Below are 27,712 nucleotides of genomic sequence, written 5' to 3' on the forward strand. Positions count from 1 at the left end.
CTGTTATGACTGTCGTATTATTCTTTGCTGACAGAATCAGAACATTTTCCCCTGTTACTGATAGCTAGAAAGTTCCCCTCCTGCACATCTTCAGTGTGTGTTTCTTGGACAGAACAGATAAGGCTTTACCATGTGGACTGCAGAGGTAAACACAGATAAAACAATTTGCCTTATGTGGTTACCTGCCTTCATAATTTTCTAATAGTTTGCATTGGTTTTTCTTGTGGTATTGCAGGAGATAGCTAGAAGTTTAGTATATGTTTTCTGGGCAGTGAACTTATATATATTTTTTGTTGGTGTTGAACTTGTCTGATGTCCTGTTGCAGAGAGAAGCTGTTGAGGTTATTGAAGACTGCTAATGTACATGTTGGAAGTTAATTTTTATTCCATATAAACTTAGTTTTTACTTTAAAATTCTTAGGTTTTATAGGTGGTACGTGACATGACAAAATGAGGCTTGGTGATCAGAACAGAAGGTGTAGTTGGTTCTGAGAGCCTCTGTTTTTCTATCCTCAGAATAAATGGTAGAAATATTTTGGAGCAAGAGGAGGAAAAGAGGGTAGTGAGGATTAGGAGAGCTGATTCTGAGGTGGTGTAGCTGCCAGTAATAATGAAGTGCCAGACTTCACTCTGTAGTTAATTAAATTGCTTTTAAAGAATGCAATAATGGAAGAACATTTCCAAGTACACTGCATAGTTATTGGCTATTGCTCTGTGTCTGTAGAGCCAAATTAAATATATTAAATAAGATCTCAGGGGGTCAATTATGATGATAATACAAGTAGTGACAATGCAACAAGTAGTGACATTAATTTCATGAATGTTGCATAGGTATAAATCATCTCAGTATTAGTTCATTATATTGCCATAGAAATTGTTCGAAAATGGATAATACCCAGATGGTTGATTACTATTTATATTATTGTATTAGGCTGTGTTTACAGAGCAGGGGTCCCCTCATTATATTGCTCTTTGGCACTTTATTGCAAGACTTATCATCTGTTTCTGCAATTCATCCAGCACAAAGGTGACCCAGCATATTCAGGTGCGACTCACAGTGGTTTCAAAGTACACATTGCGATGAAAGGATGTGTTGTGCAAAGCATTTCAGGGCTGTCTTCAATTTTGAAAATTAATACCAAATTAATGAACTTTCATCTTAGAAGCACTCTGGTGAGAGCAACAGTGCCAGAAAGTAAGGATAACAGATGATTTCTTACAGAGCTGTTAATATGAATTGCAGCAAACATAAGCTGGATCTAAACCCTCAACCATAAAAACCAACATATTTTAATTGAAAAAAGCCACAGTAATTTGTGGAACACATTATATAGCTTACTAGAGGGAAGGTTGTCTGCATTGATCACAAAATTTGTCTCTTACGATGCCGGAAACTCATCCAGTCAGTTTGCTGCCTGCCTCCAGTTCCTAACAGCATGGTACACAGCACTGCATCCTCCTTCTGCACTGTTGCAATTGCCTGCTGTCTGAGAAAGGCCAGACTCAGATAGCACTGAGCCTGTGCCACAAGGAGATCCTCCCCAAAACAGAGATCTGCAAAAAGAGGACTGGAGTACCAGAGAAAAGGTCAATGAAAATAGAGTTAATAATTCTGTCAGAGATGCGGTCTTTTGTTCTTGGGGTGAGAAAGGGTGGTGACATTCAAAAGCACTGCACAGCAGTATGGATTTTTGTCATATAATGCCCAAAGTAAGCCACGTGTAGGTTACAAGAAATCAATACTCTTGCAGTGTAGGATAGGTCTTCAACATTGTTCCTTACTAAGTTATTGATATTGGTAGGTGTCTCTAGTAAAGCCTGCCCTAAGGAAGCAGTTTTAGTAGAGGACTGCTGTATTTTTACTGTTTATAGCAAAGGACTTGTTAAATGACACACACTGCTATATATAACCTAGAGAATCATAATTTGTATTTGTGAAAGAAGTGATAATGCTGAGATAGTGAAACTGTCAGGGGTTCACAAAATAGACTTACTGAGCACTAGCAGTAAAGACCTTTCATTACATTTATGCTCGAATTTCAGCACAAACCCATTAAAAGGTTGATTTTGATGTCCTAAAACTCATATGAAGATTAAAGTCCGCTTATTTTTTTTGTATCAAAAATGGGAGAAGTAAAGCAGAAAAACTCCTTTATTTCTCAGTGTTCTCTTTTTATAGTCTTTGTTTTCTTTAAGCCTCACAGCAAAGTTTATAATTACTACCAAACATGGCAAAATTTGCTTTCATTTTGACAATGATGGGAGTGAAGATCTCTGAATCATTGAGTTGCAGCCTTGGTCTGCAACCAATTGTCTTTTGTCCTGCCACCATTGCAAAGAACATGACTTTGTCTCCTCGAGAACTTCCCTGTAAAGTGCCAGGAACTGCTGTAAGATTCCCTGAAGCCATCTTTGCTCCAGACTGAACAACCCAGCTCCTTCATGTACTCTGCACAGGGCAAGTGCCCTCTTGGTGGCCCTCCCCTGGACATGCTCAGGAGATGTTTAGTGATAAGTGTAAGTGTTTGGATTGGCAACTTCTTTCTAGATAAGCCTCTGAATAGAGTTAGTTTCTGAAAGTGAGAACCATCAAAGCAAATACAATGCACATGAATGGGCCCAAACCAGCAGTAACTTACCCTGTGACATAATAGATGCGACAGAACTGGACATCGGCCTCCATTTACAGTCTCGTAATATCCACTGTGTTGCCATGTGACTGTGTACTTAATCTCCTGTTTAGCAAGAGTATGCAGGATATTTCAGCTATGGCTGTTTTTTTTAACCTTCAAAACAAATGTGTATGTGTCTGTGTATGTGTATATATGAACCTTGTCACTGGTACTTTGTGTAGGAGTCAGTCATTTACCGAACTTGAAGATTAAGAACTTTGAAAGAATGAAAAGAACTCCGTATTAAAGTGGTGATAGTTTAGAGATGAGTTTTTAAATTGTACTTTCCTCACTAATGTGCAAAATAAATAAATCAGCTTACTGAAAAATATAGTTTAGAATATTTGCATAAAAGTAATGCTATTCAACAAAATTATACTTTCCTGTCTGTACTTACATGTTTTTTAAATGCCGAGGTAGTGTGCGTAGTTTACTTTTCTGTTGCAAAGCATAGTCTTAGTGTCAAGACAGTAAGGAGAATGATTGCATATGGCTCTACTGCTGCCTTCAGTTCAGGTGAGCATACTGTGAGATTTATTAGGAGTAATTTTGTGCATATTGACTCCAGCAGATTTTCTTCTTCTGTAAGGATGTCATTGAAACCAAATTTTAAGCTTAAAAATATTCATCACTTAAAAAAAAAAGAATGGGTAGATAAGATAAAAATACTAGTAGTGACAATCAAAGATTATTTAAGTTTAATTTTGGGAGAAGAAAACTAGCATAAAAACTGTTTTCTGCGCTGTCTTCACTTTTAGTTGATCACTGAAATGTGCTCTTCTATATAATACCCATCCAGGTGGTGGTAGTTCCCTCTTGCATAATTTCAGTGTTGCATGATGTTATGCACAGCAAGTGTCTGCTCTACCAGCTATTTTCTCCTCCCGGAAAGTGTAACATGCTTAATTATTTATTCTCAAATGAGGGTCATTTTTGATCAGGGTGATAATCAGTTTGCCAAGGTTTGGAAAGTTCTCCCAAAATTCTGGTGCTGTCATCAAAAAACTGCTGTACCCATCCAGTTTTCCCGGAATGGTTGGAAGGCCATTGTATTTGCTTCAAAAGCATGTGTGGTTGCTTTTAAAAAGACCTTTGCATTGTGGAAAACAAATACGTTATGGAAAGAAAATGTCAGTTTTTAAGGAAGCCTTCTGTATGACACTAGAGCTTTCTGCCTTGAGGAGGTTTTCTTGGCTCAGGATAGTATTGTTATGCCCAAAAGAAACAGAATTTATGGGATAGGCAATTTTTTGATCTCTTTCTGCAGTTTGAATTGTATCAGTTTTTCTTCCTTGCTGGAATTGACTGTTGAATTCGTCTTGTAAGTACCAGGGCGGAAATTAGCTCTGCAATTGCAAAAACAAATGTAAAAACACGGTCATGAAGTCTTTCCTTCCGCAGTGATGCAGCAAGTAACTAATCCTGCAGCTGTTGTTGCAGCTTTAATTAAAGGTTGGTACACATTATGGAATACCTCACTTAAGTAATTTCGAAATCTTGGTCTTCTTAATTAATCAAAACTTGGGACCCTGAATACCATATTTGCTTTGTCTTTTCCCATGTGCAATAGTCCCTTCTGCTGCAAAGGAGGCAAACTGGGGAAATGTACACACATGCCAATTAAAAGGAGAAAAAAAAAGGAAGTTAAAGGCCAGAATATTCCATGACGTTTATGGAATCCACTCTTTCTGAATCAAAATCTTTAATTTATGGTCAGACATCTATTTTGCTTTATGGCAATCAGTATGCAAAAATTACCACTTTTAATGACTTGTTACTTATTGTATGTATCATGTATATCATATTCATTGTTCAAATTTGGCACTCTTACCCAGCAAACGAGCCTAATTATGTTTGTGTTTAATAGATCAGTTGAGTGTCGCTAAGAGTAAATGGGCAGCCTAATGAGGATGTTCAACAAGAGTCGCCTCTGGTCTGTAGGGAGCACAAAAAGGGATACCTAGTTGGTTGTCAAATCATGACTATGGCTTTGCATGTATGTACTCAAATTCTGGTAAGGACTTTTCAGACAGCACAAGTTTCAGGTTTCAAAATATAATCCCTATTCCAACTCTGGAAGTGAAACCTACATTTTCTTGAAAGACTACTTGATGCTTTGCAGAATTACTCCAGATTTAATAAGCTAAATGGTTTAAGAACAATTCTGCTAGTGAGGACAAAGAGGGTCCCCTGTTCATCCCCAAGTGAAATATCTTCACAGTAGTTCACATGCATAGTTCTAAAATCACCAGCTTACTGGCCTGCTTGCTTATTTGTTTATTTCTCTATCTTCCTCTTCATAAAGATAGATATGGCCATTCTAGTCAGTGTTGGGTTTTAGTTTTTATTACATGTTCTTGTGGGGTTTTTTCTGCATCTTTCCAGTTTAGCAGTCTTTGCAACCACAAAATGCTGCAAATGTGTGAGTATCTTAGATATCTGCCATAGGAAAGTTTTAGAATGAGTTTTGAAGGCTGTACTGTGGGTTTTGAATATTTCATGTATTCGTATCAGTGTACACTAATGAATCCATTCAGGATTTTTCTCTTATATTTAAATTGATTCTAGAACGTAATGAGCACCCATTTCTTGAAGATCTGAAGAAAAGGAAAGTCTAGGAATAAATTAGGGAGTTCAGAGGGGTGGGGACACAGGTAATGAAACAGACTATTTGAGAACAGATTATTTTTTGGTCTTTTTACCTACTGTACTTGATCTGTCTTGGCAGTTTTCTTCTCAGGAGCAAGTGAAACAAGACAGGTGGATAAATAGGGCTGCCATGTTCAGTTAACATTGTGTATGTCAAGACCAAGCAGAAGGTGCAGTCTGAAAGTGATGAGTTCCATGGAGTCAAGATAAACATTAGTGTTTTCAATCTTTAGATAAAGAAATATATTCTATACTGAAGAAAAACACATTTAAGTTTTACTTTCAAAAAATGAATAAAGAAAATGAGGTAGTGCATTGGCATATTACCTAAGATTTTTGAAAGAATTGAATTCTTTGATGCTATTTAGTTCCTCTCTGACTGGTGGGTTTGTAAAGACTGTTTATTGCCAGGTGACATGTAATGAAGAGGCCAAGTTCGTTCCTTTTTTCTTTTTCAGGAACTGTCTTTTTACCTTTTCTAATTGTTTTCATTGTTATTTTATTTTATGTAAGTCATCTCATTTATATTTCTAGTGATTTAAATACGTGTTTGGCATAAATTAAGCTTTTAGTTCTAAGCAGGTGGGATTCAAAAAAGGTAATTCATGCAACTGACAGGAGACATAACTTTTACTTGGGTGTATACAACAGCATTTACCAAATTTTGTGAGTGAGGTAAATATTTCAGTTCCAGAATAAGATGAGTGCCTGCAACTTAACAATTACACCTATAAAGTTGATGGACAGGTAGTTTAAAGACTAGTGAAAATGGTAAAACCTGCTTTGATACCTGTGAAAGGTTTTATTTGGTTTGAGTTTGAACCTGAGACATCTCACTGGAACTTTTCATGAGACCTCTAGTGGATAAAAATACTATCATTAGAAGTTACACAGACACTGGTTCTTCTACTTACTTCCTTTCACATTTCAACAGTAGTTCTTCCCAAATTACTAATGATATGTCAACAGTACATTTCCATATATATAGATCTCTCCAAAATACCACTAGAGGGACATTGCTTTTCCAAATCAGACATACTTACTTTATCCCTGTGGATTGAAGGGTGTTGGTAGCTGGTATTCAGCACTCTGATCTTCTTGAGCCAAGCTCTCACGAGCTGAGGAAGTGTTGTCCCAGTAAGAGTGCCTCCAGCTCTTCAGTGTCTGCCTATTGGCTACTTCAAGCTCTTGAGCCATTAGCTTTAGAGAAAATTATGAGAGATTAAGAAGCCCCTTGTACAAAAACTTTCATCTGAATTTTTTTTATGCGTACTTCAGTTCTATTTTGATGGGTTTTTCCACTGCATTTATATTGCTTGTTTTTCCTCCCTCTCTCTTTACTGGACTTCCTTTTCCTCATAAAACTAATCACTACACACACCCATATAATGGGTCATCTGGTGGTCTTGAAAAGCCTTCCAGTTTAAGTGGAACAACATAGGAAATAGAACCTTTTAATGTGTAAAAAATATTAATGTGTTAGGGGCTCGGTGCAGGCTTCAGTGAAGAGTTCTGTGTATGAGTTTATACAATACAATGATTTGTGTCTTTTCTGTTTGATTCAGGTCATTGCCATTGTTATGGACATGTTTACAGACGTGGATATTTTTAGAGAAATCGTGGAGGCATCTGCTAGAGGGATCGCAGTGTATATCCTGCTTGATGAGTCGAACTTCAGTCACTTTCTGAAGATGACAGAGAAACAAGGCTGTCAAGTTCAGAGGCTCAGGGTAAGGCATCCTGTCTTCCTTTGCATGAACATTCACTGCTTACTCCTCCACAGCCCACTGAAAAGCGACTGTTACTGAAAAAGTGATTATTGAATACTGATTTTTGAAATTAACAATCAGGTGTAAATAGGTAAGCTCTCAGCAGAACTTTCTCTATGGATACATTTTTTTAAAAGCACCTTTTTCAAGTGTCAGAACAAGAGTATTTTGATAGAATGACAATTTTCATGTATTATTTATAAAATAATTTTCCATTATTGTATGTATAGGAATACAGCATGTTTGCAAAACTAAGCTTTTTTTTCCCTTTCTCTTATAGTTGCCTGTAAATAAAATCATAAAACTTAGATAAATTAATAAGGTGTGTACTTTATTTTATGATCTTCTTTAAGGTTATGAATTAAAATACTTTTAAGAGGCCCAAGATTCTATTTTATTAGTGTTTTCCTGAAAATCCATATTATCATGTCTGTACTTCATCCTATTGCTTTTAGACATTAAATATGTAATTTTATCTTGTAAGAGAGATAACAAGATGACTACCATTTATGTCTTCACAAGATTTCCTGCACTGCCCAAATGTTTATCAGGGATTAGAATATAAACCACGAGCTGCACTGAACTGACATAAATGCTTCATAAATACTGATAGATTTACTCTACTGTCTGCTGTTCTAAAGAAGTTCCAAGGATGTTGTCAAAGTCTCTTTGCAAAGTTCTGAGCGCTGCCTTAGCTCATAACTCCATTTGAAATTCCTTGCCTCTGTAACTAGTTAAGCTATGTTCATGCCAGACAAAAGTATTATAAAAGCTCTTCTTAGCAGCACCTCTTTTAAGAACCCAGTCCAAGAATCAGATAGAGATGTGGTGTATTTGTGAGGATAAAGAGGACTTTTTGGTAGATGTTTGAAGGAAACTCTGTTTTATACCCATTTTTACTCTGGAGTGTTGACTTAAGTCCTTAAAAGTATTCCCACTCCACTTTCCATGCTTGTTTCTTGTGTATGAGTGTGTGTGGGATCACTGTCTGGTGTCCTAACATACAGATCTGCGGGAACTTCTGGGAAAAGACACCATAACTGTGGTGTGATTCTATAAACACTGGTAGTGACTGCTTTCATGAAGTCAGTATTTGGCAATACTTCCATACTCTGGAACCTGAGATACCACCATTTGCTGATTAGTTAGGTTAATTATACCATAGACGTTGCCAAAAATGGCCTGTGTCTATATATGGAATGAGTTTTGTCCTTCCAAAATAAAAACAATTAGGACCATGCCTTTCAAGTGATATTTTAAAAACGCCATATGCATTTTCAAATTAATTCCACGCAGTGTGTACCCACAGCTGTTTCAAAAGCTTACCTTCTTGGGATTCAAGGTTGTCTTTTTAATGCAGTTTTACAGACCTGTAGGTATTTATACTGTGGTTGAAAGAATTAACATACATAGATTAGAGTGGATTTTGCATGGATTAGTGTGGATTGGAGAGGTTTGGATGCGGCCTGTTCAGTGACATTGTGTTTTATACATTTCTGGGTTTTGGTAGGAGAAATAAAATACATCTTCACTCTGCAAGGTTAGCTTAGAATACTTTGAGTGTTATCAGAAAATAAAATATATGCCAAAGAGGTAAGCACTAATCCTGTGGTGTGCTGAGTTTCCAGTTTAGCTTGTAATAAAGCTGTTCAAATTGATGGTCTTCTCATCCAAGGGCTACTCCCAGTGACTGTTGCTCTGAGAATAGCAGTTTACTACTCCTGCATTAACTCGTCTGCCTTTTTAGAGGTGAAAGGGAAATGCAGGTGACTATGAAAGAACAGCCAGTATTTTGAAGATGTTTTCTCCCTTTCCCTTTTCCCCATCACTCAAGGTTCAGAAAAAAAATAAACATCTTCAACTTTTTGTACTTTTGGCTTCTGGTCTTGCCCTTCTGTTCAGTGAAGGCAAGAAGAGAACAGAGTTGTATGAGTCTATTTCTTTTCCTGAAGATGTAGCACCAGCAGCATTGGTCTTGTTATTTTCTGGCATGATTTGGTTCAGTCTTGTTGGAGTATGGATGATGCTTCTTAGTCCATACACTCGGGATGAGTTTTCTGTAAAGCTTCTAAGACTCAACACCTCTGTCTCTTTTTCTCTCCCTTTGAATCAGTAAAAAAAACAAGATGCAATGATGAACAAAACGGTATTTTTTAATTCAGATTTACAACTAAGTAGTCTTCTGTATGGAAAAAAAAAAGAGGATTTTGTTCATAAATCTTCATTAAATGTCTGTGCAGACAGTTTTTCTCATCTGTAGTCTGACTCCAAATCAGGGCGTTTCCCTCTTTATTGAAACATATAACTGAAAAAATGGATGGACTATATATTCTGTCGTTATTTTGTGAATTCTATATAGGAAACTATGAAATCAGGGGGTTACTAGGATTATTTTTAGTCTTTCCTGCAGCATCTTTTCATGTGGGTTGTTGTCTTACTTAATATTCATCTTGACATCACATCCATCAGTGGAACTCAAATTTCCTTTCCTATACTTTCCCTTTTCTCTTTTCCAGTTTCATTAGTTTTCTGACTGTACATTTGTCCTCAGTAATTAATATGTTTCTTTTTTTTTTTTTTTGCTCTACCTAAGCTTCTTTTGATTAGTTTTGTCACTGATCTGACTTGCTTGGTCAAAAATTCCTTTGCATAGAAAGATGAAGAGTTGTTACAGATTCAAACTTTATTTCTTCAGGTGATTTTTCAGAAACTGATAGGTAAATTTTTTGACGTTTTTTCCTGCTACTGACAGATGCCTCAGCAAACTGTGAAACAGATTTGCACTGCAGAATGCAGCAGCAAGACAACAATCCCCAGAGTCACCAGAATGCTCAATGCATTTTGGATTAGAAATAAAAAACTGATGTTGTAGGCAATGTTATTTAATGCCCAAGAAGGCAGCCAAGCTCCTGACAAAGATCTGACACAGATCTTTGTATTTTATTTGATATGAGGTGAGACATGGTAAAGGTTCTATGCTCTGGAGAAACTTCTTTTTTACTCCTCTGTTAATAATGAAGAATCATTTTGCTACAGGAGGATATTGAAAGCAATTTGGCAGGACCTGTTTATTACTTGATAATCCTCTCAGTATTTTTAATGAATTGCAGGAAAGAGAATATTAAACCACTAATGAATTGATTTTAGTTTCCTTCAGTGAAGTCTACTCCCAGATATGCATGTTTAAATGCATAGTAGGAGCTGCTCTTGAGACCTGCTGGCAGCCTTTTTTTTCTTACCAGTGTTAGCAAAATCATCTAAAGTTTTCCAGTACTTCCACATCTAAGGCAAATTTGGTTATTGAATAGCCATGCACAGCATGATGTTGTATCTGTGAGCAAACTTCTGTGATAAGGATCAGACTCCAGTCTCACATTCAAAGTCAGAATAGAAGCAAACTTGAAAACTACTTAGCATTCCCACAGCACATATATAGTCAATGACTACTTTTTAAATTGACAGTCTGTCACAATTGAAGTCATCCAGGGATCAATACTGGGCCCAGTGCTGTTTAATATCCTCATAAGTGATCTGGATGAGAGGATCAAGTGTACCCTGACAAAGTTTGCTGGTGATAGCAGACGGAGTGAATAAGTGGACACTTTGGAGAGGAGAGCCACCCTGCAGGAGGACCTGGATTAGCTGTAAGAGTGCACTAACAAGACACTTGTGAAGTTCAACAAGGACAAGGGTAAAGTCTTGCACCTGGGAAAGCATAATCCAGGAATGCAGCACAGGCTGGGATGTAGCCAGCTGGGGAGCATCTCTGTGGAAAGGGATCTAAGGCTCTGTCAATATCAAGCTCATTGTGAGCAAGCAGTGTGCTGCTCCTGCAGGGAAAGCCAACAGGCTGCTGGGCTGCATCAGCAAGGGCATCACCAGCAGAGATAAGGAAGTCACTCTACTCAGCACTTGTCAGGCCACACTTGGAATAGTGTGTTCAGTTTTCATCCCCACTACTTAAAAGAGATGTGGACAGGCTGGAGATGGTCCAGAGAAGGACCACAAAGATGATCTGAGGACTGGAAAGCTGCCATATGAGGAAAGGCTGAGAGAATTGAGTTTTTTCAGCTTTGAGAACAGAAAGGGAGACCTTGTCACTGTGTTCTAGTATGGAAAGGGAGGCTACAAAGAGGATGGCAACTCATTTTTTACAAGGAGTCCCATGGAAAGAACAAAGGGTCTTGAGAACAAGTTACTTCTGGAGAGATTCCAAGAGGAAATTTTGTCACAGTGAACAATCAGCCATTGAAAAAATTTCCCCAGGGTAGTGGTGAATTCCTCAACACTGGACACTTCTAAGACTCAAGTGGACAGGTGCTGGGCCGTCTTGACCAGACTGTGCTTTTGCCAAGAAAGGTTGGATCAGATGATCCTCGAGGTCCAATCTGGTATTCTATGATTCTATGACCTATTTTATCTTACTAGAGAAGAGAGGCCCAGGATAATAAATAATATTAATAATGAGGAACAATATGAGAAATGTGACTATTTTTCCTTTAAAACTGCTAGGCTAACTGTTAGGTGGACATCCATTTTCTTGTTTGTGCATATTCTTGACAGCAAGTATGGGACGAGTAATGGAACACTGATAAAAGCCTACGAATAAAAAGTGCTGAAATGAAAAGTTTGAGACCGGTATACTCACTGTACTTACCTATCATATTGGAGAGATTTTACTAATGAAAATAAATGTGTAGTGGTGAATAATACTTCAGAATTTTAAATCATGGTCGTGTGGCACTCTCTGGAATGCAAATATACAGAAAATGTACATAAAAAGAGGTTAGAGCTTGTTTCCTGTTCATTATTGGGTGTCATTTAACTGGATAGTACTGATGGCTGTCATTAAACTGCAGCCACTGGATGTTCTAAATGTTCCAGAGTGTCCTGTAAACTCCTCTTGGACAAGAGAGATCATCTGTTTGACTTCAAAACCCTCCATTCATAAATGAATGATTGCTTTACCCGCAGTGATGCAGACATGAGTGGCACACTGCTGTTAGGAGGAGAGTCCTATAGCCTGAGGATGAAACCCAGCAGGAGGGTGAAGCCCAGCATTTCATACCAGATGGGGCTTGTAATTCAGTATGTATATGTTTACTGCTTCTAACCCCAAGTGGAATGCATTGTTGCCATATATCCTCAAATATGGTTTGTATTTTGGGTGATTATTAAAAGTGTGCATTCCTGGCACCTTAATTTGAGGCTTTGAAGCTGATGAAGAATGCTGGATGAACTGCACAGGAAAAGGAAATGTTGTGTGAGAAAGGTGGGCATGATCTCTGGTACTTGTCATGGTCCCATCTGGTAATGGATGACCCACCAAGGGACGAAAAGAGTTCAGGATCAGGGAATAGGATGGAAAAGTTTCAGGAGGAAAAATACTGAAGAGAGGGAAAACAAAAAAGGAGAACAGAGTGACTCTAGTGACTACAATTTTTTTAAACACCCCCAGGAATTTAATGTAAATCATCTTCTTCCTTTTTTACATATGCCTATTTAAAGTTATATTTCAACTTATGTGTACCTAAGGCAAAGCTTTTTTTTTTGTGTATAGTATGGTAATTTGCAAGCCGTTAGACTTGGTTGTGCCTCCAGCATTGATTCCCAAGTGATATCCTGTCCAATGCCAATCAGACCTTATCTCAGTAAGATTTGATGTGTTCAACTGGCATGTCTTTAGGCCAACTGTTATGGTTACTTGAAAATGTGTAAGCTGCTCTCAAGTTACCTTTTTCAAATTATAATGACATAAATATGATTAAATATAATTAAATATAAGTCTGAGATACACATATAATTATGTGGTATATAGAACTGGGCAAAACAGTCATCAAAGTAAATGCAAATTTCATTATTAATTCACAAGATTTGTTTTAAAATAAGGAGATTCTATTATGATTATCTTTAGAATGGGTAAATTTTAGTATTTTCTTTTCTTCTTCTTCAGGAATTACTATTTCCATGGTGTTTATCTTTCAAATAAAAGCTTTTAATATAATTAGTTAAAACTTGAATAGCTGCTGGTGAAAAAATTATTTTCTTCAGTGGACTTGTTAAAAGTTCAACAAAATCACTTTGGAAAAGCACAAAAATTGACTTTCATCAATAAGAAAACTTCTAATTGGAATGCACAAAACTTAAAGACTGAACATTAGGTTAGCAAAAGTGATTAGCAGTTAGAGGTGCAAATTTATGTTAACCTGGCATTCAGTAATGCAAATTGGGTTGTTACTAATTCTTTTGTAGCTGCTCTGAAAATAGACCCAAGCATCCACGTGTGTTTTCACTTTTAAAATTTTTGCCTTTCAAAATTTTACAGGACTTCTAGATAATAGTTCTTTTATTTATCTAATTAAGAGATAAACTTTATGTTTTATGTTTTTAGCACATTTGCTAGGCAGATAGCTCACAAACAAAAGTAATTCTTAAATGCTGCCTTCGTACATTTTAACTAAGTTGAATTTGTGTTTGAACACAGCTTGACAAAAATGGTAAGTAAAAACTCACCCTAACAGTGAATGAAATTTAAAGAACTTGAATAGCTTGAGTCAAACCATAATTTGCCAACTCTGCAACTTCTAAGTGTAACTCATTTGATAAATGTTTCAAGATACCAACATTTAAATATGCACTGATTTAGAAAGCATGTGTTATTTGGAAATGTGCTTTCATTTCATGGATATTTTCTCCTAAGTTTTTGAATTTTCTGTTTGGAAAGATAAAAGTTCATTGGATTGTAGTAGATCTTATCCTTAAAACTACTGCTATATCCTTAAAGCTCTATCTATTAGAACTTTGTATGTTTTAGGTAAATGTAGACGTGCTCCCATAGATAATGAATGTTTATGTCACTGTATTGCAAACTCAGTCATACTTTATAGACTGGAATTTTAAATGAATTTGTAAGTTTAAACATCTCTACAGCTTCCTGAGGATGGAAGTGAAGAAAGAGATGCTGGTCTCTTCCCCCTGTTACCCAGTGACACGGTGCATGGGAGTGGTTGAAAGCCCCACCACAGGAGGTTTCGACTGGACATCAGGAAGCATTTCTTTACTGAGGCAGTTGTTAAACAACGGAACAGGCTTCCTAGGGAAGTGGTCGATGCCCCAAGGCTGCCAGTGCTTGAGCGGTATTTGGACAATACTCTTAATAATTTGCTTTAACTTTTGGTCAGTCCTGAATTTGTCAGGTAGTTGGACTAGATGATCACTGTACATCCTTTCCATCTGAAGCAGTCCTGTCCTATCCTATCCTATCATATCCTGTCCTGTCGTATCCTATCCTATCCTATCCTATCCTATCCTATCCTATCCTGTCCTGTCCTGTCCTGTCCTGTCCTACCCTATCCTATCCTATCGCATCCTATCGCATCCTTTCCTATTTATTTGATCCTCCTGATTCTGCTGGATTTTCCATGTGCACAGTCTTTTCCGTTTGCTTCATGGACAGCCTTTCAACCTATAGCTGACCTTTACAGAGCAAGTCTGCTGTGATCTGCAAGCTGGCCGTGTACCAGCCCTGCGAAGCAAGACATTCTTGTCTCTTTACAGCTCTTACATTCCACCATTTCCATATGTACAGAGTATGTAATAATCATAGAGATTCTTGTTGTTTACTGCCAATGCTAAATTATGGATTTCACTCCCACTGGAAAACCTAGGGTTGGTAGAAAAACTATTCCAAGGCTAGAAACCACAGTAAATATTTTGATTATTCACAGTTATATTCCAAGCTACTTTTATGTCTTGTGAAGCATTTTGTGTCTCACAGTTTAATGAGGTAGATGCTTGTAGGTTGGTTTACTTTGAGTATAAATTTTAGTTTTTCTATAAGTAAGCACCTTTTGTGTAACAATTTCTGTTAAATGTGCTTTTTTTTCTATATCCCCATAAGAACTTTCTGAAAATTGTTACTAGTACAGTCCATAAGGTGTTGTAACAACTTCTTTCAATTTTTTTATTTCTATGAGCATAAAAAAACAAGGGACAGTGGGGAGAGAAAAAATAAAAGATGCTGACTTGGCTGAATCTGTTTCATCAGTAGTCTGGGATAAAAATTGACCACATTTTTGAGATCCAACATGGAAAATTTCCCAAGTGCCATTTACTGAGTTTGCATGAATAAAACACAAAGCTTAATAGAATTCAGAATTAACTGCTGCACTGAGTTCGTGCTACCTATGCACGTGGTGTTAGCGTCTCTGAATTTAAAAATGTGATTGATCTCATGATGCAAAGCTGATAGAAAAATCTTACTGGTGGTGGTAGAACTGCAAGGGATTCTGGCACCAAGTGGTATCATTCAGTGGATCATCTCAGAGTATGGTATATGTATTTGTGGACACAGGAGCCTTGTTCAATTAAAATAAAAGCGATCCTGGCTCTTTTAGTGTTCTCTATGATTAGCTGAGATACTTGGAAATCTTACAAACATGCGCATCAGATAATGGAATGAATTTTTTTTTTACAGTAAAAAACCTCTTTCCCTTGTTGAAGACATCTTGTGTCAGAACCTCATTTCTGAAGTGGTGGCTGTGGAAAAGTGGAGTTTCATTTTCTGTGGCCTAGGGAATCTCATCAGTCTTGAAGACAACAGTAACTGGCCATTTTGGGTCCCTAGGTGACAAGTTTGATAAGCATTTCATTCACTGCAGAATTTATTAATATGCAATAATGTAACTTTTCTTCTACTGTTCCTCTGAATTTTAGCCTCCTGGATGCTAAACGTGGACTATAGTAGACCAAGTAAAGTATTTTGATTGTCTTTTTCAGAATATGAGGGTGCGGACAGTGAAAGGACAAGATTACTATTCTAAAACAGGAGCAAAATTCCATGGAAAAATGGAACAAAAATTTATTCTTGTTGACTGTAAGAAAGTCATATATGGTTCTTACAGGTAAGATCAATCACTGAAGTGTCTGTAGCAAACCTGTCATCTCAGGTATTTGCTATAGCAAATTTGGGGGTTTTCTATTTGTGAAAATTCTTCTAGGGAAGCACATGGGTAAATTTGATTATGTTTTCTGTAATTTAACAGGTTTTTAATAGATACTTATTGCTAACTAGCCTAAGAGGTCCTCTGTTCATTTTTCACAAAGAAGAAATAAAGGATATAGGTTTTGCTACAGCTGGAGAGTTGCTAAAAAGAAAAAAAATCCTGATTTGTCTTATATTGTCTGAATTATTCTTGTTTAATATTCACTCCAGAAAAGGCTGTCAAAATTATTTCATAAACTGTCTTGGATAGTTCCTCCATCTAATAAATCTTATAAAGGTAACGTTAGAGACTGATTCTGTGTCTCTCTAGTATACGATGTCAAATTCAAAATTGCCCAAGTTAAGTCTCTCTCTATGTATGGCTAAGTTTCTTTATTCTGCTTTCCTTTATATTTCTAGTATATGTGTGCAAGACATAGGCTGGAAGAACTTACAGCCTTGCAGAGCTGGAAAAAACCTAAGTTAAAGCAGAGACAGTCTTAACTCACACATTATTAAATGTTTTACTTATTTTCATGCTACACTTTTCCCATTTGTCCTACTGAGTTAGTTTCTGCCAGCATAGTGCCTGGGTGCCAGATCCACAGCTACTGCCTTTCTAGATTACCACCACCGTAAGCTTTTGAAAGTCTGACCTTTTATTTCCTCCGAGACTCAGCCAGTCCTAAATTCAGACTGACACATATAAATGGTAGTGAGGTAAGTGACAAGTTCATAAATGAATCAGGTTAAGCAACTGCAGGGACGGCCTGCATGCTTTGACATCTGCACCCAGTGTTATGATCTGTGAGAATGTGATAGGTTTTCTCATTCCATTTTGAAAAACAACACTGCTTGAACACCTTGCACCACAGGGGCTGGAATCATCAATTTCTGTAGAAATCAGGCTTTCATTGTGGAAGAATCTAGTGATTTGTAACAGGAAAAACAAGTCTTTCTGAACTCTGTCACTGAACTCAATTTAAAGTTCAGGGTTTTTTTCAAATATTATGTGTTATTCTTAATTGTGAGAATTAATAGGAAAAAAAACATTCGCAGCACGATTTGATTTAATCTTGATACACTATAACTTCCTGAAAAATACAAAGACAGCAAAAAAACCCCTTAATCAGCAAGCTGGTTTTGTGAACAAAACAAACCTATTTTCTAACATCTAGAAGAAAAATGCAAATGAATAAATTCATTGATTTTTTCCTTTTTTTATGAAAATAGGATTTCAAAACAGATTTTTTCTTTGTTGTAATCTACAAATTGTATGCTTTACACACCATGATATTAGTCTTGTTTCAGCATCCTTAATGTACATATTAATTTATCTCATTTTGTAGCTGTAAAATAATTGCATCTACTAGCTTTGACCTTGTGTTCAGTCTTTTACGGCAGGAAAGAGAAACATTTTCTTCATCAAAGCATTATCATTGCAATTAAAAGAAATTTTCATATCCAATCCAGTTTGCATACTAGAAAATGTAAACTTTTTAAAAATTCTGAGCTGATCTTTCTGAAAGTGTTTAGAATGAAGTGCATTCAAAATTGCTGAAGCACTCCTGCATGTTATCACAACATAATCACACAGTAACATTCTCTGACTGAAGAGTAAATACAGTGGGTATAGTTAGTCCTGCCATAGTCTTTGTAGAAGTGATTTTGTTCCATTAGGTATTTGTACTTTACTGTTCTACATTTGTGAATACTTTTTTAGGATACTTTTTATAAGGGCAGTTATAAGAGTAGTTATAGACTCATTCCCGCTCCCACTGAAATCAGTGGAAAATCTCCAGCTGAGTTTAACTGGTATTAGATTAGACCTTCTGAGTCCAAATTACATGAATCATGCCCACAACTTATTTATTTAGAAGGTATTTTTACAAACCCAAGGTTTGTGTGAAAGCTTTCTTATCAAGAAGGACTAGTGTGATACTTTAGCTCAAAAGAACTGTATCTAATGGTCATTTGTTTTTCTTTCAGCTTCATGTGGTCATTTGAAAAAACCAACCTCAGTATGGTTCAAGTTATCACAGGACAGCTTGTGGAATCCTTTGATGAAGAGTTCAGGACACTGTATGCCCGTTCTTCTGTTCCTAGCTCATTTGCCCCAGAATTACTGCGAGTAAACAGTCGCAAGACACTCTGGGATAATGATACATACCAACACTCAGTGTCTTCCTTGGCTTCAGTTTCTAGCCAAAGAAACCTTTTTGGTAGGCAAGACAAGGTTCTCAAAATAGATCCTGTTTGGAAAACTCGTGGAAGATACGCAGTAAATGAAATAGATAAATATGGCTTGAGAAATCAAGCCTATAATAAGCAACCATTTAATCCAGGTTTTAATGTTCAAAATCCAATCCAGCAGTATCAACCTAGTGAAAAAAATGAGCACTGGAAGAGACATAGTTATGCTGGGGAGAAGCCAGAAAGGACACCTTACCTATTGCTCAACAGAGCTATTAACAGAACCAACAATTTACCAAATACTTGGAAGATGCCATCTGATAGCCTTAGTATTGTGTCATCATTACGAGGAGGATATGCAAATAACTACAATATGCCCCAGCAAAGTTTTGCTGATCAGTTCTCACGACCAAAGGTAAATCTTGCAGAGAGAAATTCAATTGTGCGGAGGTCTTTTAATGGGACAGATAATCATATCCGCCATCTGCAGCAGAGGATGCCAACCCTTGAGCACACAACAAAATCATTCCTACGTAACTGGCGAATAAAGTCATATTTGAATGATCAGTCAGATTATCCAGTAGAGTCTAATGGGTCAGCCTTGGGTGACAGGTACGATAGCTACGACACAGCTGAAAATATTAAAGCTCATGCACTGTACTCTCATTCTCGCTTGCGATCATCGTTGGTGTTTCAGCCAACTTTACCTGAACAGCAGGAAGTAAGCAGCTGTGCGAGTTCTTCAAATTCAACTATAATTGGGTCAGAAGGAAGTGCAACGCCTAAAGGGACATCTAACCATGCCCCGAGTGTGGAAAATGGAGTGGATAATATTTTAGAGGATCTTAGCACAAACTTTCCTCTTAAATCAGATGCACCAAAACCCCACGGAATTCAGATTGCAGACAACACAAAACCTAGTGTAAATTCAAATGCAGCTGGTGACTCATCACTGTATCTGTACACAACACTCTGCACAGATAAACATGCAGAAAATTTGAAGAACCTTCAAAATGAAAACATGCTCAAAAGGAGAAGTTTTCCCATGTTTAATTCAAAGTCCATATTGGATCCTGGTACCAACAAACATGCATCCAATTATGTTTACAGCACATTGACTAGGCATAGACTTAAGCAGCCAGTTAGTCCAAAACTTCCAGGAGAAATGCTGAAGAGTGCTAAAAGTTTGCATAGTGTGACCAACCACTTGCCACAGGAGGAAAAGGACGTGAAAGGAGAGCTAAAGATTAGCCCGACTGCTAGCAAGGCAATCTCCATGGCGGCTCTCACTGAAGCCAGCAGGGAGGAGTCTAGTAAGGATTGCACATTGAAGAAAGAAAGTAAGAATTCCCCAAGTTTTCTGAAGAAAGGATCCCAGAAACTGCGGTCACTTCTTAATCTCACGCCAGACAAGAAGGAAAACTTGTCAAAAAACAAAGGCCCTGCCTTTTACAGAATGTGTAGTAGTTCTGACACATTGGTTTCTGAAGATGAGAATCAAAAACCAAAGATTTCTGAAAATAAGGCAGATTCTTCCCCAAGGAGAAAAAGAAATTCATCATCAAATTCTCAAGGTAGTTTGAACAGAAGTAAAGAAGATGTCACCGGGAGTCCAACAAAATCTCCGAAGTCTCCAAAATCGCCAAAATCTCCAAAACCTCCATCTGAGGAGAGCAATAAAAAGTGTCCTCTCTTGTGCCCCCTTGAAAGTAAGTTCATAGAAACTGCAGGAGATGCATCTACCCCAAGATTTAATACAGAACAGATTCAGTATCAAGATGCAAAGGAAATATCCATGAATACTACTTCTGAAAGTCCTCCTGTTTCTGCTCTTCAAAGAGCAAGTTCAATGACATCACAGCTGGCAGGCTCAAAACACCAAGAGGAGCTGAGATCTCGTTTGAGTGAGAGGCGTGTTTATAGTCGCTTTGAGCCATTCTGTAAGATGGAAAATGCCAGCCCACCTGCAGGAAATGCAGCCAACAGCAGTTCACATCTAGCAGATATCAAAAGCAAGACCTTAGGGAATAATTATGGCAGGAGTAATCACATGGTCACCTACAACTCAACTGCTTACCACCCATTGCAGCCTAATGAAAATAAGCTGAGAGGATTTATGCAAAAGTTTGGGAACTTGCTACACAAAAACAAGTAAAAATTTTGTTGATTATATTGAAATACAGCAAGACTGGCAAAGCTGGCCATGATCTTAACTGGACAAAGACTTGTGGCTAACTTTTGGAGAGCTTACTTGGATTTCTTCTTCGGTCTAGGACATTGGAATGGATGTACATATTTTTAAAACTAATTATTCTAGAATTGTTATACTTAAATCTTTCCAGAAATTCTGTGTCCAGAAGATGTCTCAAGGCAGTTGTTTATAGTGTTGATATTGTAAGATTTATTTTATACATTTTCTTTATGAAGAAAATACATTCTAGCATATTGTAAGATTAATAAGCATGGGGTAAAAAAGATGGGGGATGTTTTTAAACTGCAGATAATACTGTTTCCAAAGATTTCCCTTCAAAAATAGGATAGCACTAGGAATAGTGAATTGTATTTTTCAGCATTTATGTACACTTTCAAATGATAAACACAAGTGTTAATGCATTGCATGTTTCTTATCTTTAATTGAAAACCTCTTTTGGGTTTCATCTTGTTAATAGTTTACCTCGTAGCAGCTATTGAACTGTTTGGGCAGCAGATGGATCTATCTTACTTTATTGAATTTTCCGTGTAATATGATATTTTTCTGAAGTATTTGGCATACAGATTTGAAAGTGACCTTAATCTGAGTTTTCACAGACTTGTTTACATGGTTAAACTAGTGTGAATGTAGAATGAACATTAAAAAAATGATTTATAAAAAAAAGTGCCTTGAACATAACCTACAATTACTTTAAATTTCAGTGGATTAATTACATTTGTACAGAGTGCCAGTATTCTGTAATGTCTTCTTTAAAAAAGCTTTTTTATTACATTTTTCTATTTGGTGTTTAAAAAAAAAATTTCTATGGACTTCCGCTTCTCAGGTAAGTTTTTGAGTTTCACATGCAGCAGTTTTAAATGTTTTAAATGTTGCCAGATCTGTTTGCAACTCTGGCTTTAAAGGCCTTATGTCAGGATGACTTTTACAAGCCCACAAGGAATTAGGCAGCTAAAAGTAAGATTTGTAATAATCACCACATCAAACAAGGCACCTTTCCTAAGCCAAAGAGAGTATCAGTGAAGGGTGATAGTAGAAAATGTTAAACTTAAGTGATGGGATTGAGACACCTAACTGCATTCTAAGGGACACGTTTGGTTTATCTGATCCTCTGTGTCATAAAAAATTTCTCGAGAATGGGTGACTGCATGTTAGTGCTTATAAAAACAGATGTGGTGATGTGTTTGGGCAGCAGCATGGCATCCACGTCTCATCTGCAGTGTATGGAACATCCAACTGGCTTACCCCATCCTGGGTATGAATTTTGTGTCGTAGAAGGACTCCATAATCATTTAGCTGCAAGATTCTCTGTGACAGTTTCATTCCAAATTCAGAATTTTTTGAAATTTCACTGCTGAAATTTCACTGCTGAAAGCTTAGAATTCTTATACAGATCTTCATGTTTCAGGAGAATGTTTTAGGAGACAAGTTCAGTCTTAGATCTGAAAGGTCCCACAGTGTTCTATGGAGGAGTCCACCATGAAGGCTTGGCATTCTTTAGAAAGAAATACCAAAAAGGCATTTCATGCACCAATTGGATGAAGTTCATTTGTCTTATCCACCTGTGGCCCTGGGAATGGATTTTACATGGAAATCTACTTCTCGCTGAGAATCTGCTCTGGTTCCCATGAAGTCACCGTGGTTATTATCGGTGATTTCAACTAAGCAGCTTTTTATTCTTTCTCAGGCAACTTTATTAGGGTTCATGCATCATAGCAGTAACTGTTTCATTGTGGGGGTGCTTATTATTTATGAGAGTGACAAAGACTTGCATGTCAATCCTCTGCTGAAAGTTTAGGTCTCTCCGTTACCTGTGATCACAAAAGATGTTATAAATTTCTTGGTGAACACTGGTAACTGTTCACTTCTTGATGAAATGCCATAGTTAGTATTTTTCCCAAATGAACATTTATACTTAAATATTCTGTTCCAACAGAGGTTGCATGTTCATACCGAAGACAAGGAGTGTCTTAGTACTTGAGGCATGTTTTCAACATAGGCACACGTACCTCCACAGCTACGCAGCCAACAGCAATGCCATACTGTACTTTTTAAAACACTTAATAATTTTTAGTCAGTCAGACATTTGTCCAGGATAGTATCTGAATTGAAGTGCAAGTGGTGCTAAAAATGATAGGGGTAGTTTTAGGAAGATCTTTAGTTTTCCTTCCTATTCTGACATACACTTGTAGGCAAACCTGTATTTGGGAAGGAAATGAGAGGGAGAACAAGGGTCTTGGGATGAGTTTTGAAGTGACGGTGCTTTCCATATTGTCATAAACTTTGGGAAATCTATACTGATGCAATTTGGAAATATTTTACTGTATTTTTCAAAGTAGGTTGCTAATTGAAGTGTCCTGATAAGGCAGATATTTTAATTTACCAAGTCATCTGTGTTTGTAGATATATACTACTGGTTTTTATCTGCACAGAAGATTTAGAGCCTTCAGTGAAGAGCCTGCTTGTAGACTTGATAGTGCAAAAAAAAATCTTGGTAGAACTAGCTTTTTTCCATTTTCAGATCTCTTCTCAGAGTTCCCACATAGGAATGGTCTGCATTAAGGCTTGATCCGAGGTTAATTGACATGAATTCCACAGACCTCAGGGGAAGTAGGATCAGACACTTAATGTACGGACATCACTATTTTAGAAATGTTACAGGACCCAGTGCTGCTTGGGGAGGATAAGGCTCTGCTTGACACCATGGGAAGAGCAGCCTGATGCCCTGCCTGCTGCTACAGCTTTGAAGGTTGGGAAGCCCATTGGGGAGCTCCACAGGTGCTGCAAGGACCAAGTGTTCATTTGTTCCCTCCAGAACCTGTGTTTGTGGGAAAATGTTCACCAGTACTGTCTGATTTGCCTCACGTCTCCATGGGAACCCAGTTGTCTGTCAAATTAAAAGGAAAATATAGGGGTCAAAAAACGCGTTGTATCTGCAAAGAAAAAGGATGTGCAGATTTCTGGAGGGAAAAGTTGGAGTTTGCTTTTTTGAACTTCTTTTTCCCAAAGCTTGTCTTGATGTTTCTGCCTTTCCAAGGAGATGCATTTCATTCAGTGTGTCCTAAATGTGCTTTGCATGTTAAAATTTTCCACCCTGCACACACCCAATGCACTCCCAGTTTTGTAAGGCTGTGAAGTAATAGCTGTTGCCATGCATGACGGCCACTTGGCCACATGGCTTGGGAGTTGTGAAATCCAGAAGAAATGTCGAGTCATTCTCACATTAAATAAAACTCCATTAGCACTGTCACACATCTCTGAGGGCAGCTCTGTGAAAGCTGGTCAGAGTTAGGCAGTGCTGAGAGTGGCCCTCAGGAGCACTGTCGGGAGCAGAGGGAAGTGCAGCTGGGAGATGCAGGCTCTTCATACAGTGCTCATTCAGTTTCTGTCATAAATAAACCACCCCTGCATACAGTCATAATACACAGTGAATAACTTGCTTCATTTCTTCAGCCTCCTAATAAACAACTTTTACTGCTTCTCAGATTGCAAAATTGTTGGTTGTTCTCTTATTAATGACCTTGCACTGCACTCTTTATTCATGCTAACAAACACAAACTAGATGTGAAGAAAGGTTATAAATCAAGAAGAAGTAAGTTGCCAGCTGTCTAATAAATGAGGGGAGTAGTACTCGTGACAAACCTTGAGAGAAACAAAAAGCTTATCAGGCACTGCATGTTTGCGCATAGGTGAAAAATTGCTATTCAAAGACAACAACTGTTTGATCATTTTTCAGCTTTCTGAAATGTATTAAAAAATGTTGTGGCTTATAAGACATTATAAAAAAAAATACCAAAAACCTGTTGCAGGGCAGTATAAAAATAGAATTTAGATTGACTCTACTAAGCTGTATGATAAATACATATCTTTTTTCATTTGTAACACTATGTGGGGTAAGTTTTACAGCCAACAAGTAGCTTTGCAACTGTAATGCAGAGGGATCTGTAGGGTTACTATGGTACTCAGTGTAATTTATTCCCCATATCAATGTTGTATTGCACAGTACAGTACTTAGGGGTTTTTTAGTTTGTTTTCATTTAAGTCAGGATAGTTAGAGCAATATAGAGCTGCAGTAATTCATGGGTAATTGAAGCATGTTCCTCCAATTTTGTCTTCACTTGCGTAAGTACATATTCCATTGGAGCCCCAGTGACAAGAGAGGAGACCGCAATGATCAAAAGACTGTCATGCCATTTCATTCCTATCTCAGAGAGGTGCTTACAGAGACCTTTATATAGGGTCTGAAATCTTTCATAATTTTCAACTCTAAGAGTTACAGTTAGGTCTACAGTTTTCACATTTTGATATGATGCCGAAGATGTTGCATGTTCTGAGAATGCTTTTCTGTACTTGGAAACAGGATGGAAGAAAACATTTGCTCTTGGAGAGCTCAGAACAGGGCTCCTTTGCTGTTAAGCAAACCTAGTAGTTCTGATTTTTGCTTTTGTGATGTTGACTAATTTAAGTCATAAAACTTGTGCTCCAGACCCTTCACCAGCTCCATTGCCCTTCTCTGGACACTCTCCAGCACCTCAATGACTTTCTTGTAGTGAGAGGCCCAGAACTGAACACAAGTGTTCAAAGTGTGGCCTCACCTCGCCAAGCACAGGAGCACAATCACTGCCCTGGTCCTGTTGGCCGCGCTATTGCTGATCCAGCCTGTCCAGATCCCTCTGCAGAACCTTCTTACCCTCCAGCAGATCAACGCTCCCAGCCAACTTGGCAAAATCTGCAAATTGTCTGAGGGTCCATGTGATCCCATCGTGCAGATCGTCAATAAAGATATTAAGCAGGACTTGCCCCTACACTGAGCCCTGAGGAACACCATTGTGCAGACTGCCAATGGGAATTAATTCCATTCGTCACCAGACCATCCAGCCAGTTTTTTACCACAGGAACAATGCACCCATCCAAGCCATGAGCACCCAGTTTCCCCAGGGGAGTGTTGTGGGAAATGGTGTCGCTGGCACCAAGGTCAGAGTGGAGAGTCCTGTAGTTTCCTGCATCCTCCTCTGGTCCTTGTAGGTTGACTTCACATTTGCTGACTTCCAGTCACCTGGGATCTTCCCAGTTAACCAGACTGCTGGTAAATGAAAGGGGCTTGGTGAGCACTTCTGCCAGCTCCCTCTGTACCCCTGGGTAGATTCAATCGAGCCCCATAGACGTGTGTGTATCAGGTATCTCACCATCTCCTCTTGGATTATGGGGGTTTCATTCTGCTCCTCATCGCTGTCTTCCAACTCAGGGGGCTGGTACCCAGAGAGCAACTGGACTTACTAGTAAAAACTGAGGCAAAGAAGGCATTAGGTACCTCAGCGTTTTCTTCATTCTTTGTGACTGTTTCCCCCCCACACCCAAGAAAGGATAGAGATTCTTCTCAACATTCCTGTTGCTGAGGTGTTTATAGAAAGCTTTTTTATTGTCTTTTATGGCAGTGGCCAGGTTAAGTTCCAGATGGGCTTTGGCCCTTCTACTTTTCTCCCTGCAAAGCTTCACAATATCCTTGTAGTTGTCCTGAGTTGCCTGTCCCTTCTTCCAAAAGACATAATTCTTTTTTTTAATTTTTTTTGTCATATATATCTTTGCGGATTTTTTCAAAATCTCTCTGTGTATTTCTGGAGGAGAATCTGGTTTGCTAAAAATTACTTGACATCCCTTCACAAGAAGCTTCTGTGAAGGCTATGCATCTTTTACCATATATGTTAAAGTATCTAAAAATTCAATGGTTAAGTGCAAAAGACAGTTGCAGGGAAAACTAATAATTTCTGATTCAGGGGCCATGATACATGCTTATTTTGACAGTGTTGCTTCCATGTGTAAGTACAGCTGAGAGAAAAATTAACTTCTTTTCTCTCCAGAACATAGTTGAAGTAGAAATATTTGAAAGACTGAGCACCAGTGAGAATATTTTATTCTGTTTGAGAAATGAATGCAACTAGTTAATTAGCATTCAAACACTGGACTCCTACATGTCTGTTCTACGTCTGTTCTTTCCTCATTTAGCAATCACCGTACTCAAAATTCAGACTGATCGTCTAAAGCTTCCCAAGCTCTTGAATATTACTCTGAAGAACTATTCCAATGAGGCATTAAAAACATGCTTAGATTTTTAAACTAGGCTATCCCAGGATAAAGCATACCAGGCATATGTGTTTTGTTAGATTTTGGTGTGAAACTCAGAGCAATCCCAGCTGATGTAGTGTGGGTAACTGTTGACTGTGTAGTTTCATTTTTTTGTTTGGGTCATGTGTAATATTGACCCATGGCAACACCACTTTTAGGCATCATGTCTGATATGTTTCTTTCAAACGTCACATGTGCTGGTATGAAAATATTATTCTGATTTCAGAGTTTAGATTAATCTAAAGCAGAGTGTGTGGATCTGTGATGATCCGTAAGATTTCAAAAGAGGATATGGATGTGAATTCGAATTACTAAAAAAACAGACAAAACTAAAAAGTATATGCAGATATCTTCACATACAGCAAAAGAAACAAGTAAAATCAGAAGATGAAATCACAAGTAAATATTCATAATGTTTTACCAGTTGAACATTTCACCAGTTGAAAATGAAAGCTGGTGCACCAACATGGCAGGAAACATAATTATCAGATGCTCTCTGATTAAAAAAAGCTGAGAGACACTAATCTAGATAATGCAAAAGAAGAATGAGGGATGCTACAAATACACAAGACCCAGAATGGATTTTCCTGAGTAATTTTTGGGGGGTGGGGAGCATGGGAAAGGAATTCCATCAAATTGGTTTCGATACTGACAGATGTAAAGGACTGTGCTGGTTTCATTTAAAACTACTTGATATGTAAAGTTGTTTTTTCCTAAGATGGAATTCCTGTATTACATAGCAGCTATGTTATGGATATACTGTGTATGTAAAAATACAGCCCAAAAATTGCCTTGACATAATTTATTACTTTTATTTTTTACCAAATAAAATGTTTCTTTTAAAGCTCAGCTCATTTCTGTGTTCAATTCTTCATTGACTCATACTGTTACTAACATTTCTCATTCAAAATATAGAACATCTTTTTAAAAATGCTGACATCAGAAATGTTGAGTGAAATGTTACAAATTGAGGTCTCAAAGCTGGTTTGTGGTAGCATCCTCTCTGCAGAAGTGTTGCGCCTTCTATGGGACCTAGAGCTCACACAAACCACAGAGAAAGGACCAAAGCCAACATCACTAAAATAAAATATCTGGAATAAAATATTGCTGTAAT

At 37.6% G+C, this 27,712-nt stretch overlaps 1 protein-coding gene across 3 annotated transcripts in view; it reads left to right on the plus strand.

Annotated features, from left to right (window-relative positions):
* Positions 1–26,909, plus strand: part of FAM83B (family with sequence similarity 83 member B) — a 55,389-nt gene extending 28,480 nt beyond the window's left edge. For all 3 annotated transcript variants that reach the window (XM_048299090.1, XM_048299089.1, XM_048299091.1), the window contains exons 3-5: positions 6,887–7,051; positions 15,869–15,993; positions 18,063–26,909. In XM_048299090.1, coding sequence (XP_048155047.1) covers positions 6,887–7,051; positions 15,869–15,993; positions 18,063–20,421 — 2,649 coding nt within the window. In that variant the 3' untranslated portion in view covers positions 20,422–26,909. The remainder of the gene's footprint in view (positions 1–6,886; positions 7,052–15,868; positions 15,994–18,062) is intronic.
* The last annotated feature ends 803 nt before the right edge of the window (positions 26,910–27,712 follow it).

This window comes from Corvus hawaiiensis, chromosome 3 (assembly GCF_020740725.1).
Source record: "Corvus hawaiiensis isolate bCorHaw1 chromosome 3, bCorHaw1.pri.cur, whole genome shotgun sequence".
NCBI classification, from domain to species: domain Eukaryota; kingdom Metazoa; phylum Chordata; class Aves; order Passeriformes; family Corvidae; genus Corvus; species Corvus hawaiiensis.